The sequence below is a fragment of the Micromesistius poutassou genome (genome assembly GCF_964030765.1).
Source record: "Micromesistius poutassou genome assembly, chromosome: 1".
In the NCBI taxonomy this organism is placed as follows: domain Eukaryota; kingdom Metazoa; phylum Chordata; class Actinopteri; order Gadiformes; family Gadidae; genus Micromesistius; species Micromesistius poutassou.
The window spans coordinates 11,106,777-11,119,704 of record NC_140271.1 but is presented as its reverse complement, the minus strand read 5'-3'; the positions used below and the strand labels follow the sequence as shown (position 1 = coordinate 11,119,704).

Here is a 12,928-nt window from a genome sequence, read left to right as displayed (position 1 = left end):
CTACTCTGCCTTACCCGGTGTCTTATTGTGTAGACCTACCATGTGTAGGCCTACTCTACAATGACACAACGGCATGTTGGAGCCCCTCCAAAAATCCCCTGTAAAATGTTCTTGCCCCCATTCATATTCTGCATCGAGGTTTTGTTTATTAGCCATAATGTCGTAACCATCCAAGGTATATTTACCACGAGCCAAGAGATTGGGAAACGATGGTATATGCTCCTGCCAGTTAAAGAAACATTTTAAGAAGAACATGTTTTATTCGTGATGTAATTTTAAAGCACTATCCTACCCACAATCCTAACTGTGTGTTCCCACCAAACGCCACGGGGCGACACGACTCCATACAAAGTCAACGTAGAGACGCGAATGGCGCGGCATGAAAGCCCTGTCACGGGCGAGCGCGTTCATGAGGATTTGCAGCGCGACATTCGCGTGACTTTGCAGCGACATTTGCGTGATGACAGCCAATCAGCGTCCACCCCCTGGGTGACGTAACGTAACAGCCAATCAGCGTTCAACCGGCTGGGCCAACCGTTCCCTGCAGTCCCGAGTGAACTGCAGCATGGAGGAGAAAGTGATTGTTGCCGTTTGCGACTCCAAGAGCTCTATATATAATATTATATGATATAATATAATATAATATATTAATATCTATGTAATATAATATAATATCATGGCCAAAAGATGTGTGCGCCTCCACATGATATTATGAACCCATAAACGGGCATTCCGACGTTTCTCCCTCTTCCACAACAGGTAAAGACATGCAATGGTGGTTATCTTGGCCATGGTTGAGAATTAATTGGCATGAAGCACCGTTGGCGGGCAAAAGATATGGCACGACAAAATTCACCTAACATAACTGCACAGCGACAGATTATGATTTGTCGCGCGACAAAACTTCGGCGACAGCGCGACCAGGCGGAAAATGTGTCTTTTGATGTGAACGCACAGTAAAATGTAACACAACGTTCTTGATTGGACGTTGATTGATTGGAGCTGTTACCATAGAAACGTTCACCACACCCACGAAAGTCAAGCCGTCGATTAGAGCTACCACTAACTAAACTCGGTCGTTGTTTACCACAGCAACCATGACTTCCCTTTCTGACTTGTACCGCGGTGAAGTTAGTTTTAGAGATGACAAAGAGTGTCCAAAGGGATGAAAATCACTACTACTACTACTACTGGAGTGTAGTGTTTGTGAGGGCCAGCTTGAAAAGAGAAGACATACAGAAGTGGGGTGAGTTTTGAAGGCTGGCTAGTTAGGTAGCTGATGAGTTGTACTAATCATGTTGTTATCGTGCAGTAGTGAATATTAAAAAAATATATATATATAGCAGTGCATTTAAGTAATTTGGGTAGGATAAAGGCTAGGAATACATAATGTTGAATTAATACGCAACTGAAATACGTAGCTGAATTCACATGTACTAAAAACGAGTAACGTTATAACATTTTATAACCGCCCACCCACCGTCTCTTAGCAACCAGACTCGTTTGGAATTGGTTGAACTGGCATTGATGGACGAGCGAGCAGTAATTGCAGTCAGGAATGAAGCACTGTACCATGTTGATGACAGCCCTATATACACTATATGAAACACTATACATACACACAAACACACCAATATTACAAAAGTTGTAATAAACAATATAAACATTATAATAAGGATAAAGGTTAAAAGATGCAAGAAGCGCGCTCGGTTGGAAAGTTCATCGGAAAGGGGTCACAATAGTTTATTATGGGATCAGTAGTTCCTTCATTTTTTTTTGCTCCAAATTAAATGTTGTATGGTCACGAATAATTTGTTGCATAATTGGCTTGGTTCCAGGCTTAAAAGTCTACTGCTCATGAGTGAGCAGTAGACTTTTCCTTTGCATGGTGCGTCAAGCTAGCCTGGAAATCCAGACCCACATCTAGAAAGTAGTGATGGGTCGTTTGCGAACAAATCAGTTTGAATGATGTGTTGTTGATGTGTTGATGTGTTGAATGTTCAAATGCAAATTCAAATTGTGCTCTTGTGAGAACTCTGGATTTCCAGGGTAGCTTCAAGCTGCTTCCTCATGAGCAGCAGACCTTATACATGGAGATTCAAGCTGCTTCCTCATGAGCAGCAGACCTTATACATGGAGATTCAAGCTGCTTCCTCATGAGCAGCAGACCTTATACATGGAGATTCAAGCTGCTTCCTCATGAGCAGCAGACCTTATACATGGAGATTCAAGCTGCTTCCTCATGAGCAGCAGACCTTATACATGGAGATTCAAGCTGCTTCCTCATGAGCAGCAGACCTTATACATGGAGATTCAAGCTGCTTCCTCATGAGCAGAAGACCTTATACATGGAGATTCAAGCTGCTTCCTCATGAGCAGAAGACCACACCTTATACATGGGGATTCAAGGTACAATATGTACAGATCATGTGGATTGAGGAAGAGGGAAAAGAGCTTAAGGCCTGATAACAAATCATTAAGATAAAATCTGTTACTTTTCTGTCACCTACTGGCCATGTGCCAGTAGGTGCTTTTACCTTCTCTCAATGAGAAGGAGATAATCTTATATAGACTCATGTTTGTCTCTTCTATCTGTCTGTATGTTTATCCTAGTCCATGTAATATAGAGCCTAAATGTAAATATATATTGTCATTTAAAGATAGTTGCTTCAGTTGCAAAAAAAAACAAAAAAAAAGTTTTAACGTAGATTTACTCACCGTCTTGTTTTGTATGTAGACATTCTGTCATACATTTCTTCAATGTTACAAATCAACACAAGGATGTAATTCAACACAATAATAAGTCAAGAACTTTTAATCCATCCATTTATCTTGAAATCACACTCATCGAAAGCCGGGTTACCTTAGGGGCAGGGGCGTAGCCATCATTTCAGAAGTGAGATAGAACAGATTGTTTCTAAGCCAACTTCTATTGAGTGATTTATCATCCTCGCATTCAATTGCGCCTCTCCTTAGTGGCTGAATAACCAAATAACCTCATACAGTACGGCACAGACTCAACTCAAATGATCAAAATCAAAAGTTTGAGCTGCCAAACTCTGGTTGAGTTGACACAGAAGGCCTCTCAGGCATCTACAGGGTAAATAGCCAGATAATTAAGTACCAAGAGACAACACTGAACATAGAAAGTTCAGTAAAACATTGTTCCTATTAGCAGTTATGTTAAGTCAATAGCACACAAAATGGCATGGAAGTGACAAGGTAACTGAGTAATAAGCCACATCATTTATTGGCATGAAAACAAAAAGTGACATAACACTGAAAACGTATCATTTTCTGCAGGCTCTCCTGATAGAATTATATTACATTAAAAATAATATTGTAATGAAGGACGACCTCTGAGGACAGGTAAATTGGCTGTCTCAGAAGCAGCCTCAGGAATGCAAATTTGGTGTGACAGGTTGGGGAGGAAGGAGGGCACAGATGAGCGTGAACTTAAGATTTCATCTCGGTTTGGCATGGAAGGCCTGCTGAATACTCCTGCGGTGTGATGCATGTGGCGCCCTCTACAGGCCGACAGAGAATGGACATGCGCTGTCGGGTAAAGGGTAGAAAAAAAGTCAGTAAAAGATGAAGGATGAGTAACAACAAGAAGAAAACATCATGAAGCACATTGTTTGGAAACTGGTCCTCAACCAAAGCGGGCAGGCCAATCAGGGCTAATTTCTTAACACGTCAGACCTTGGCTGGGCAGCAATGGCTTTTGGAATTAAAATATGGTTGCAGCCTCATGTGAGTCAGATGAAATTAATAAATTAAGTTCTTAATCTTTTCACTCTTACTGAAACCGTCCAGAAGTAAAGCAAAAACATTCAGCCATCAAAATAAGTCTATTGTCAATTTCAGATACAACTTTTTGATTTCGATTTTGTTTGAAATGATGCACGGCAGCTCTCCATGCTTAATTATGAACTAATACTCCCTCCCCCTAGCACTGATGGGCCAGTCCACTTTCAGAAGTTGGTTTCAATGGGAGTAAGGCCAGACTGAAATGCTCTCACAAGCCCCCCACCCACCCAGAAAAAAATAAATAAGGCATGTTGTGTTACAGGTAACAGTCACTTACCTCACGCAGGCTACCCTTTGTGCGACATATGTTCAGTATCGCCCAAAGTGGGATCATGAGGACAGAGGAAAGGGCCAGGACCCATCCCATACCATAGGCCCAGCCGGGGAACTGGTGGCCCCGGTTGGATGTCAGCGGTTCGTTCTCCACGGTAAAGTGAATGAAGCTAGCCTGAGGGGGGAAAGTGTGTTTGTTTATTATGAACCGTAAAAGGATACAAATTATAATAAACGCGGTTTATCAACACTGCACCTAAATTAATGCATGCTAATTGCGAGACTAATAATATTCAATGGTGATGCTGTCAACTGATTGTAAGCAAGTATCGTTGGCCAGTATTGCATATTATCAAAAAAGCATTGGCATTTGGCAGTGCCATACAAAATTGTAGAGTTTGAGTTTATCATTTCAACTTTTGAGGAGAGACATTAATTGAAAATAAGACATGAGCATCTACGCTGGAAAGAATCATACTGTGTATTATTTCCTTTTCTTGCATTTCATTATTTACTGTAATTGTATATTATGGTGAATAAATGTTGACTTTCAAATTACCCTCCCTTTGAGAATTTGTCCATTAAAGCTTTTAGCTTGGTCTCCAAAATAAGTATGCAACTATTTCTGTAAAATTAAATGTTATTTTGATAATGCAATATATGTTCAGCCTGATTTATTGATGATGATGATATGTCCCTGAAAGAGCCAGGTAGGCTCAAGAACCAGAGGCTTCTGACCCTGCCTTACTGGTGATGAGTTTAATATCACAGAATGTCATCTCAACTCAGTCTTTTGTTCAGACGTACTGCTGTGGGTTTTGCTCGTCTCCCGAAAGCCAGTGTACATCGTATGAATTTTAACTTGATTAGATAGAGTATATTATGTCTGGTGATGATGCGGTTGACAAAAACAGACAAAAGACACGTTGTGAGTAAAAGTAAAACAGGGGGTTCATTCAAAATGGTGAGGACAAAAGTCCAACATAAAGTGTTCCCGGACCGAGTTCAGGCTGTCAAATCTGTAGCCTCCCGATTAAGCATACAGCCATTGACTCTGCAGCCCATTGGACAGAGCCTGCCCCTCTGCAGGGAGTGTGTCTTACCAGGCAGAGCAGGGGGGTGATGTAGCGCCAGCAGAAGTTGAAGAGAAGGCAAGGCCTCTGTCCACTCATGTCTTTGATGGCGTCACACATTCTGTCAGCACCTGTCGGACACAGAATATTTATTATTATTATTTATTATTTATTATGAAATCTTTGCAACGTTGTTAACCCTCAGATGATGATGGTGAATATGATGAAGATTGGACGGTTTATTTTATTTGGTAATTTGGCTAGGGCCCAAGGGCCAGCCAGGTCTCTTTCCTGGCGAGTATGATTTAATTTGTCATTTGTATGTAGGGGTTTTGATCACATCACAAGCATGCACACTCAAAATGTCCACCCTACACATTGACTGCCCATATTTTAAAAAATATATATATTTCATACACAATCTTAGTGCAAGACTCTCAGGTATTTAAATACTGTCAACGGACACTTTGTGGGGTAGGAAAATGTTGTGTGTGAGAACACTTGAACTGATACTGGTGCTCTTTGTTGAAAAACTGAAAAAAGTCGAGTCCCACCCCTGCAGGAAAAGCAAGACGAAGAAAGCAAGATGACAAGGTAAGGTCACTGGTTGTCTTGAACTGCTGAGCCTAGTGTCAATGAGTATCTTCAAATAATTGAGATGCAACAGCCTCTTTTACCTGTCCATGTTTTTCATCCTGAGACCCCCTGTTACTTTGTGGTTACTATGACTTCATTATTATTTATTGTGCAAAATGAAATGTTGATTGTGGCTGAAACGTAATGTTAATGACTGTTACTGCCTGCCTTGCCCGGGACACCATTGCCCGATTCACCATTGAGAAAGGTATTTCTCAATGGTTAAACAAAAATGACAACTGGTTACAGGTTAGCCAGGGAGGTAAAACAGACCGAAGGCCCAGCCAAGAGCGACACACTCAGCCAGGGCCACGCAGAGCTGACACGCTCCGTTGCAGCCATAGTAGTCCAGAAGCTGGAACACATAGATTCCTCCCTGGAGAAAAAACAAAACATGTATTATTATTAACACCGACAGAGGTCTGTAGGTGCGCTCTGCCATGTTCCCTCGCCCCCCTCGGTTGTGTGTTTTTTCATTAATGTATTGATTAATAGAGTAATAGACTCTTTTCACAGATTGTGAAATGGTTCTATGAAGGGTCCGTGCCTCTGTGACGAGCAAGATCTGCAGGAGGAAGGAGACGAGACAGAAAACGGCCAGGAACATTTCCCTGCGCCACGGCTGCCTCATCTGCCCGGAGAACAGGTCGCTCACGCTGGACGTAATGGTCTCCAGGCCTGCAAACTGAGAGACGGGAGGGAGGTGACATCAGCAGGGCAGCAGATTACAACAGCAGTTCAACCTGCAATCTGAATGACGTTTCTATGAACTAAATGGTTGTTGTTGCAGTGTCAGAAGCTCTCATTCTCACCAGTGTGTCCAGGCCCAGCATGATGAGCATGATGAAGAAGCAGACCGCCCACAACTGAGGTACAGGCATCATAGCCACAGCCTGGGGAAACGCTATGAACGCTAAACCAGGGCCTGGAGATGCGCAAACACACACGGTAAGACCAAGACAATATGGAAGGTCATTTTCTTTCACACGTTCAGTTAGGATTGACTGTTTAGCAAGGACTGGCTATGCATGCCATGAATGAAAACCAAAAGGATTGTGTACCAGATTCCACCACATTGGCCATGGTGACACCCTGTTGATGTGCCATGAATCCCAGGATAGAGAAGACGGCGAACCCAGCAACGAAACTGGTGCCACTGTTCAGAGCACAGAGCCAAAGACTGTCCCTAGCAAAAATAACAAAAAACACCAACTGTAGGAGCAATATGTATGCTATCTTCAGTGGCACCTTGGACTTGTCGTCACATGAATTGGATTTTGAATGTATTTGCAGTAGTGTTTTGAAGTAGACCCCTGCATCACAAATTAATTCTCCATTTATAAGCCAGAAATTTCCACACATTGTTTTTGGGGGGGGGCGGCCTGAGCCCTTTGACTCACAGTCATGAAACCCTGGACCACATATGCATCTCCTCATGGTGAATACATCTGCCTACAGAACCTATGACTTCCGTGAAAACGTTAAATGGATCCTAGTTTTTTTTACTGAGATCAGAATCCTTTGGCAGATACGATCTATGGACCAAAAGCTTCCATCCACCAAGAAGGGAAGTTTGCGCACAAAAAAAGGGTTGTGAGTTTCCTCTTACTTGTAACAGTTGTTATTCCTTTTGTTATAGCTCCCCAGGGTGTTGATGGTGCCTGCAGCCACACCGTAGGAGTAGAACACCTGGGCTCCAGCCTCGATCCACACCTGATGCACCAGATCCACGCATTTGCTGTTACACATGCATTTCGTACGGTTTTAGCGACATCTGATCGCTCATGTTGATGCCGGGGGCGGGTTTGCGTGGAGCCAAGTCAACACCCTTACCAGATGACACATGACAAACTCCATCAAAGCAGGAGGAGTTATGTAAGCTGATACCACTTAAACCACAGTTACCAAGCGGTCATCAACAATGATGAGATATTAGTAGTTTTCATGGGTTTCATCGACTTAATCCACTGAACATCAAATATTCTTAACGATACTTTCAGAATGTTGTTTTGGGTCATCGAGGATACATGTGTAGTTAATGTTTCTTTTTTAACGTTAGTATTCAACAAAGCATGGGTGTAAACAATAACAGTGGTACCTGCAGGTGTGTGAGGCGGGTGAAGTCTGGCTTCAGGTAGTAGACCACACCCTGCCAGGCTCCAGGTAGAGTCAAGCCCCTGACCAGCAGGATGGCCAGCATCACGTAGGGGAACACAGCTGTGACATACACAACCTACACACACACACACACACACACACACACACACACACACACACACACACACACACACACACACACACACACACACACACACACACACACACACACACACACACACACACACACACACACACACACAGTGGAAAACATAAACTGGACAGGCAGTACCTCATTGTCAGTAAATGACAAATGCATGCAAAAGCATCTACAATAGTTTGTCACGTATGCATCACATACATACTTGTGTTCAGCGCACTAGCAGGCTGAGCCTCATGAGAATAAGGATAAGAAGGATATTCTCATGTTGGGCTGACCTTTCCAGTGGACTTGACTCCTTTCCATATGCAGAAGTAGCAGGCCAGCCAGCAAGCCAGGAAACAGGCGCACAGCTCCCACTGGACGGCCCCCAACTCCTCGATCCCCCCAGACATGGACAGCACACGCCTCCTGACGGCCGCAAGCAAACGGGGCATTCAAACGCCGGCCTCTGGTTCGCCATCAATGAGCACTCGCATTGCTATAATGCAACGGATAATGCATATCCGTGCAAGATGTTGGAGACTAGGGTTACACATTCACGCTCCCCTGTCAGAGAATATAAAGACTAAGAGAGTATTAAGTAAGTAAGTGTACATCATTATTGACTTACTCCCAGAACTCCATCACTGCAGAACTGTTTGGCGCTTTAGATGTCGAGTTGCCACCGAATTCAGCATAGTGTTGGCTGGTCATGTTCAGAGTAGTCAGCTCCACACAACCATCTGTTGTTGGTTGAATCATAGTACACTTTTTTTACTTCCTCAGGTGTCAATTTCAATCAACCCACTGACCTGACAGAACTTTCAAGTAGCGTGAACAGATTGGAATTGATACTATCTCTGATAAATCCACACCGACCTGTGTTCCAGTCGTTGCTGCAAGTGGTCCATGGCAGCACAGAGGAAAAGGAGGAGAGCAGGTAGAAGAGCGAATAGGCCAGTATAACCAGATATATTGTTGAATACACCCGGATCACAATAATGGCATAGCCAATACCTGAGGGAGCAGATTGCTGTGTTATTCATGGCTACGGCTGAACTACATTGTGATGCAAAAACGACAATACAGTTTAAAGGTGCTGTATGAGATGTAAGAGCTAAAATGTGCAGTATTGATGACTTCAGTGCCATTCAATTACATCACATAAGACTTATATTTTCATGAATAGGGCATTCCATTGACAGAATTGCGACCTTAGCCGCGACCTTAACCTGACCTTGTGAAATTTCTGAGACTTGAGTCTCGCGTGAGACTTGAGTCTCGCGTGAGACTCACTGGCAGTTTAGCGTACCCTCTAGCAGAGGACATAGCTTCTTCCAGCAGGTGATGGTTCCCTCCTGGGTGAACTGGCCCAGCGCGTTCTCCAACAAGAAAAGGGGAACACCAGACAGAAGAGCTAACACACAGAAAGGCAGCAAGAACACACCTGTGAAGTAAAGAAACAGGAACCTTTTAGACCGTGAAGAACCAAAGCAAGCAGCAAACTCATCGTCAATGTTAATCATGTAATTTCTCTCAGTTGCTTTAGCGTTTTTGTGGTGGTCCTTAATCAGTTTTATGGATATTTATTTATTCCCTGCATGCTAGACCCCATCATAGTAGGTTTTACTACACACCACATGAACAGTGAGAACCAACCGAGGACAATCCTAAATCCTAAATCGAATAACAGAAATGGTAATTCTCAGATTTGATATAAGATTTAGAATTAGAAAAATGTTGATGTAGATTTAGATATAGGATTCAGATTCAGCATTTCGATTTATATATACGATTTAGCATTTATATTTAGGATTCAAATTGTATGTCCGTGAAAAGTGACATGAAAATTGCAGTGTAGTTTGGAGGTGTGTTTATTTGCTAAATCAGGGAAAAAAAACGCTTGAGCTAAATCTAGAGCAAGTATACTTGGAATAACTTTTATTTGTAGTTCAAGTATACTACTTTTTCGCCTGGGAAAACAGTTAATAACATTGATTTACACAGACACCGCTGTGATCTGGGTCAGTCCGCAGGTCCACATTCCATTCACACACAAAGGAAAAATTACTCTTCACTGGGACAGGACTAGTTAAAAGAATGAAAACATCCTGTACATTTACATTAGATTTAGCGATTAACCAGACACGTTTATCAAATCATTAGATTATACATTTCTAAGTGTTTGTCATCCACCTGTCAATTTGCAGTCTATTTCTACACAGGCAAGCCTGGCCTACATATGGGAACCTGAACGACTTTGTCATTCTCTTAATTTCCCAACTTTTGGTTAATACATTTAATATTAAGACCATTCTGGGTATAAGAGTGCCACGTTTAACAAGATAAACAATAATACACAGTGTGCACTTGTACACACAGTTGCCATGCCATGTGCCTTGTTTTCTGCAGGATGCACTTTGAAAGAGTTTTCTCTGGGTGAAAGTTACTCACCTCCACCATTCTTGTAGCACAGATAGGGGAATCTCCAGACGTTGCCCAGACCGACAATGTTCCCGGCCATAGCCAGAATATACTCACGCTTGTGCGTCCATTGCTCTCTCTCCATCGTTAGAATCAAAACCAACACAATAATACTGTTATGGGTTGCAGAAAAGGACCGAAGTGCAGACCGGATATAATTGGAAAAAATGTTTATTCCTTTTCTTTAGGATTTAAAAAACAAAGGGGAGACTGGTCAAAAGTCAAACTAAGGAGTCAAAAATGTAAAGCACAAAAGATCAAGGCAAAAGTTCCAACACAAAAAATCCAAAACAGAAAATAACAAGGCAGAGCATCCAAAGTCCTCTGGCAGAGCAGAAACAGGCAGAGCAAAAACGGGCAGAGTATCTCACCAAACTTGTGGTACGATCTGACAAAGATTAACTTGTGGGCTGAACTTAAATAATGTGGAAGCAAATCATTGGCAGGGAGAAAACAAGGAACAGGGAAAACTCAATCAGGATAACGACCAGCTAATGAGCAGGTGTGGCCAGGGAGTGGCACCAGGCAGGAGAGGGTGGGGTTGAAACCAGCCACAAAAACCAGCAGGGCGGGCAGAGTCCATACATGATACTAACAATACCCCCCCCTTAACGGATGCCTCCAGGCGTCCCTTTGGACGGCTTGGGATGCTGGCAATGAAAATCACTGAGAAGTGTCAGGTCCAAGATGTGCCGAGCGGGGACTCAGCACCTTTCCTCGGGACCATAGCCCTCCCAGTCCATGAGGTACTGAAGTCCTCGGCCCCGGCGGCGAACATCCAACAGTCGCTGGACGGTGTATGCTTCTGACCCATCAATGAGTCGTGGGGGTGGGGGGGATTTGGGGGCAGGATGCAAGGGGCTACAGATGAAGAGCTTGACTTTGGAGACATGGAATGTAGGGTGAATGTGGCGAAGGGGGCCAGGAAGTTTGAGCCGGACTGGTTGATTACTCTGGTAATTGGAAAGGGGCCGACGAAGAGGGGAGAGAGCTTATGGGATTCGGTCTTGAGGGGCAGGTTGAGAGCCACACACGTTGTCCTTGGCGATAACATGGTAGTTGAGAGCGGTGTTTGTCAGCTTGAGCTTTCATCCTGGCTGAGGAGCGAAGAAGGGCAAGGGGAAGCAACGCACCGCCGTCTCCAGTTGCTGGTTTACGCTCTCGGTCTGGCCATTACTCTGGGGATGAAAACCAGAGGATAAACAGACAGAGGCACCAACCAGCTTACAAAAGGCCCTCCAGAAACTGGACGTGAATTGTGGTCCCCTGTCTGACACAACTTCAACAGGCAGCCCATGTAACTTAAATACATGATGGATCATTAAGTTGTCTGTTTCTTTGGCAGAAGGGAGATTAGCCTCTCCCTCTCCCTCTCAACAGTGAGGATCATGGTGTTACCATCTGATGGGGGCAGACCCATGATAAAATCAAGGGAAATATGGGACCAGGGTCTTTTAGGGACAGAAAGGGGTTGCAGCAGGCCAGCAGGTGGTCGGTGGAAGTCTTGTTTTGGGCACAGACTGCACACACTTGGACAAAGTCACGGATATCCTCCTTCATGGACGGCCACCAGAACCGTCGGCCAATGAAGGCTTGAGTCCGTCTGGATCCAGGGTGACCTGAGAGCTGGGACGAATGGCCCCACTGCAAAACCTGGGAGCGGACAGAGCTAGGGACATGCAGACGGTTAGTAGGACATTGACTGGGCCCTTGTTCATTAGTTTGGACTGCAGCCACAATAGATTCAATCTCAAATTGGGCTGCGCCCACAACACAATGTGAAGGGAGGATGGTGTCGGGTTCCTGGGGTCTTTCAGAGGGGCTGAACCGCCGGGACAGTGCATCAGGCTTCACATTCTTGTGGCCAGGGCGGTAAGATAAGGTAAAATTGAACCTTGAGAAGAACGTTGACCAGCGAGCTTGGTCAACGTTGTAGTACGGATGTACGGATGTACTCCAGATTATTGTGGTCAGTCCAGACCAGGAACGGCACAGAGGCCCCCTCCAGCCAGTGTCTCCATTCCTCGAGGGCCAGTTTCACAGCTAGCAGTTCCCTATTGCCAACGTCGTAGTTCTGTTCAGCAGGGATGGACCTTGTTGTCCTTAGGCGAGCGTTGGGATAGGACTGCTCCAATGCCAACCTCGGAGGCATCAACCTCCACAATGAACTACCGATTGGGGTCTGACTGAATGAGGATGGGCGCTGAGGTGAACCGCTGCTTCAGGGTGTGAAAAGCTCCCTCTGCCACAGGAGACCAGGTGAACTTGACGGAAGGCGAGGTCAGAGCTGTGAGGGGGCTGCCAACATGCTATAGTTACGGATGAAACAGCGGTAAAAATTTGCAAAACCTAAAAAACGTTGGAGTTCCCGGCGATTTGAAGACACAGGCCACTCCAGCACTGCCTTGACTTT

At 44.2% G+C, this 12,928-nt stretch overlaps 1 protein-coding gene across 1 annotated transcript; it reads right to left on the bottom strand.

Moving 5' to 3' along the window:
• Positions 1–3,456: 3,456 nt before the first annotated feature.
• Positions 3,457–10,600, bottom strand: LOC311389741 (sodium- and chloride-dependent GABA transporter 3-like; the record flags this gene model as incomplete). Its single annotated transcript, XM_084488745.1, has 14 exons — positions 3,457–3,555; positions 4,088–4,258; positions 5,187–5,287; positions 6,066–6,168; positions 6,340–6,477; positions 6,605–6,717; positions 6,854–6,978; positions 7,402–7,505; positions 7,891–8,025; positions 8,328–8,460; positions 8,663–8,774; positions 8,911–9,048; positions 9,344–9,478; positions 10,486–10,600. The coding sequence occupies 14 exons, from the start codon at positions 10,598–10,600 to the stop codon at positions 3,457–3,459; spliced, it is 1,722 nt and encodes a 573-aa protein (XP_084344871.1).
• Positions 10,601–12,928: the final 2,328 nt, after the last annotated feature.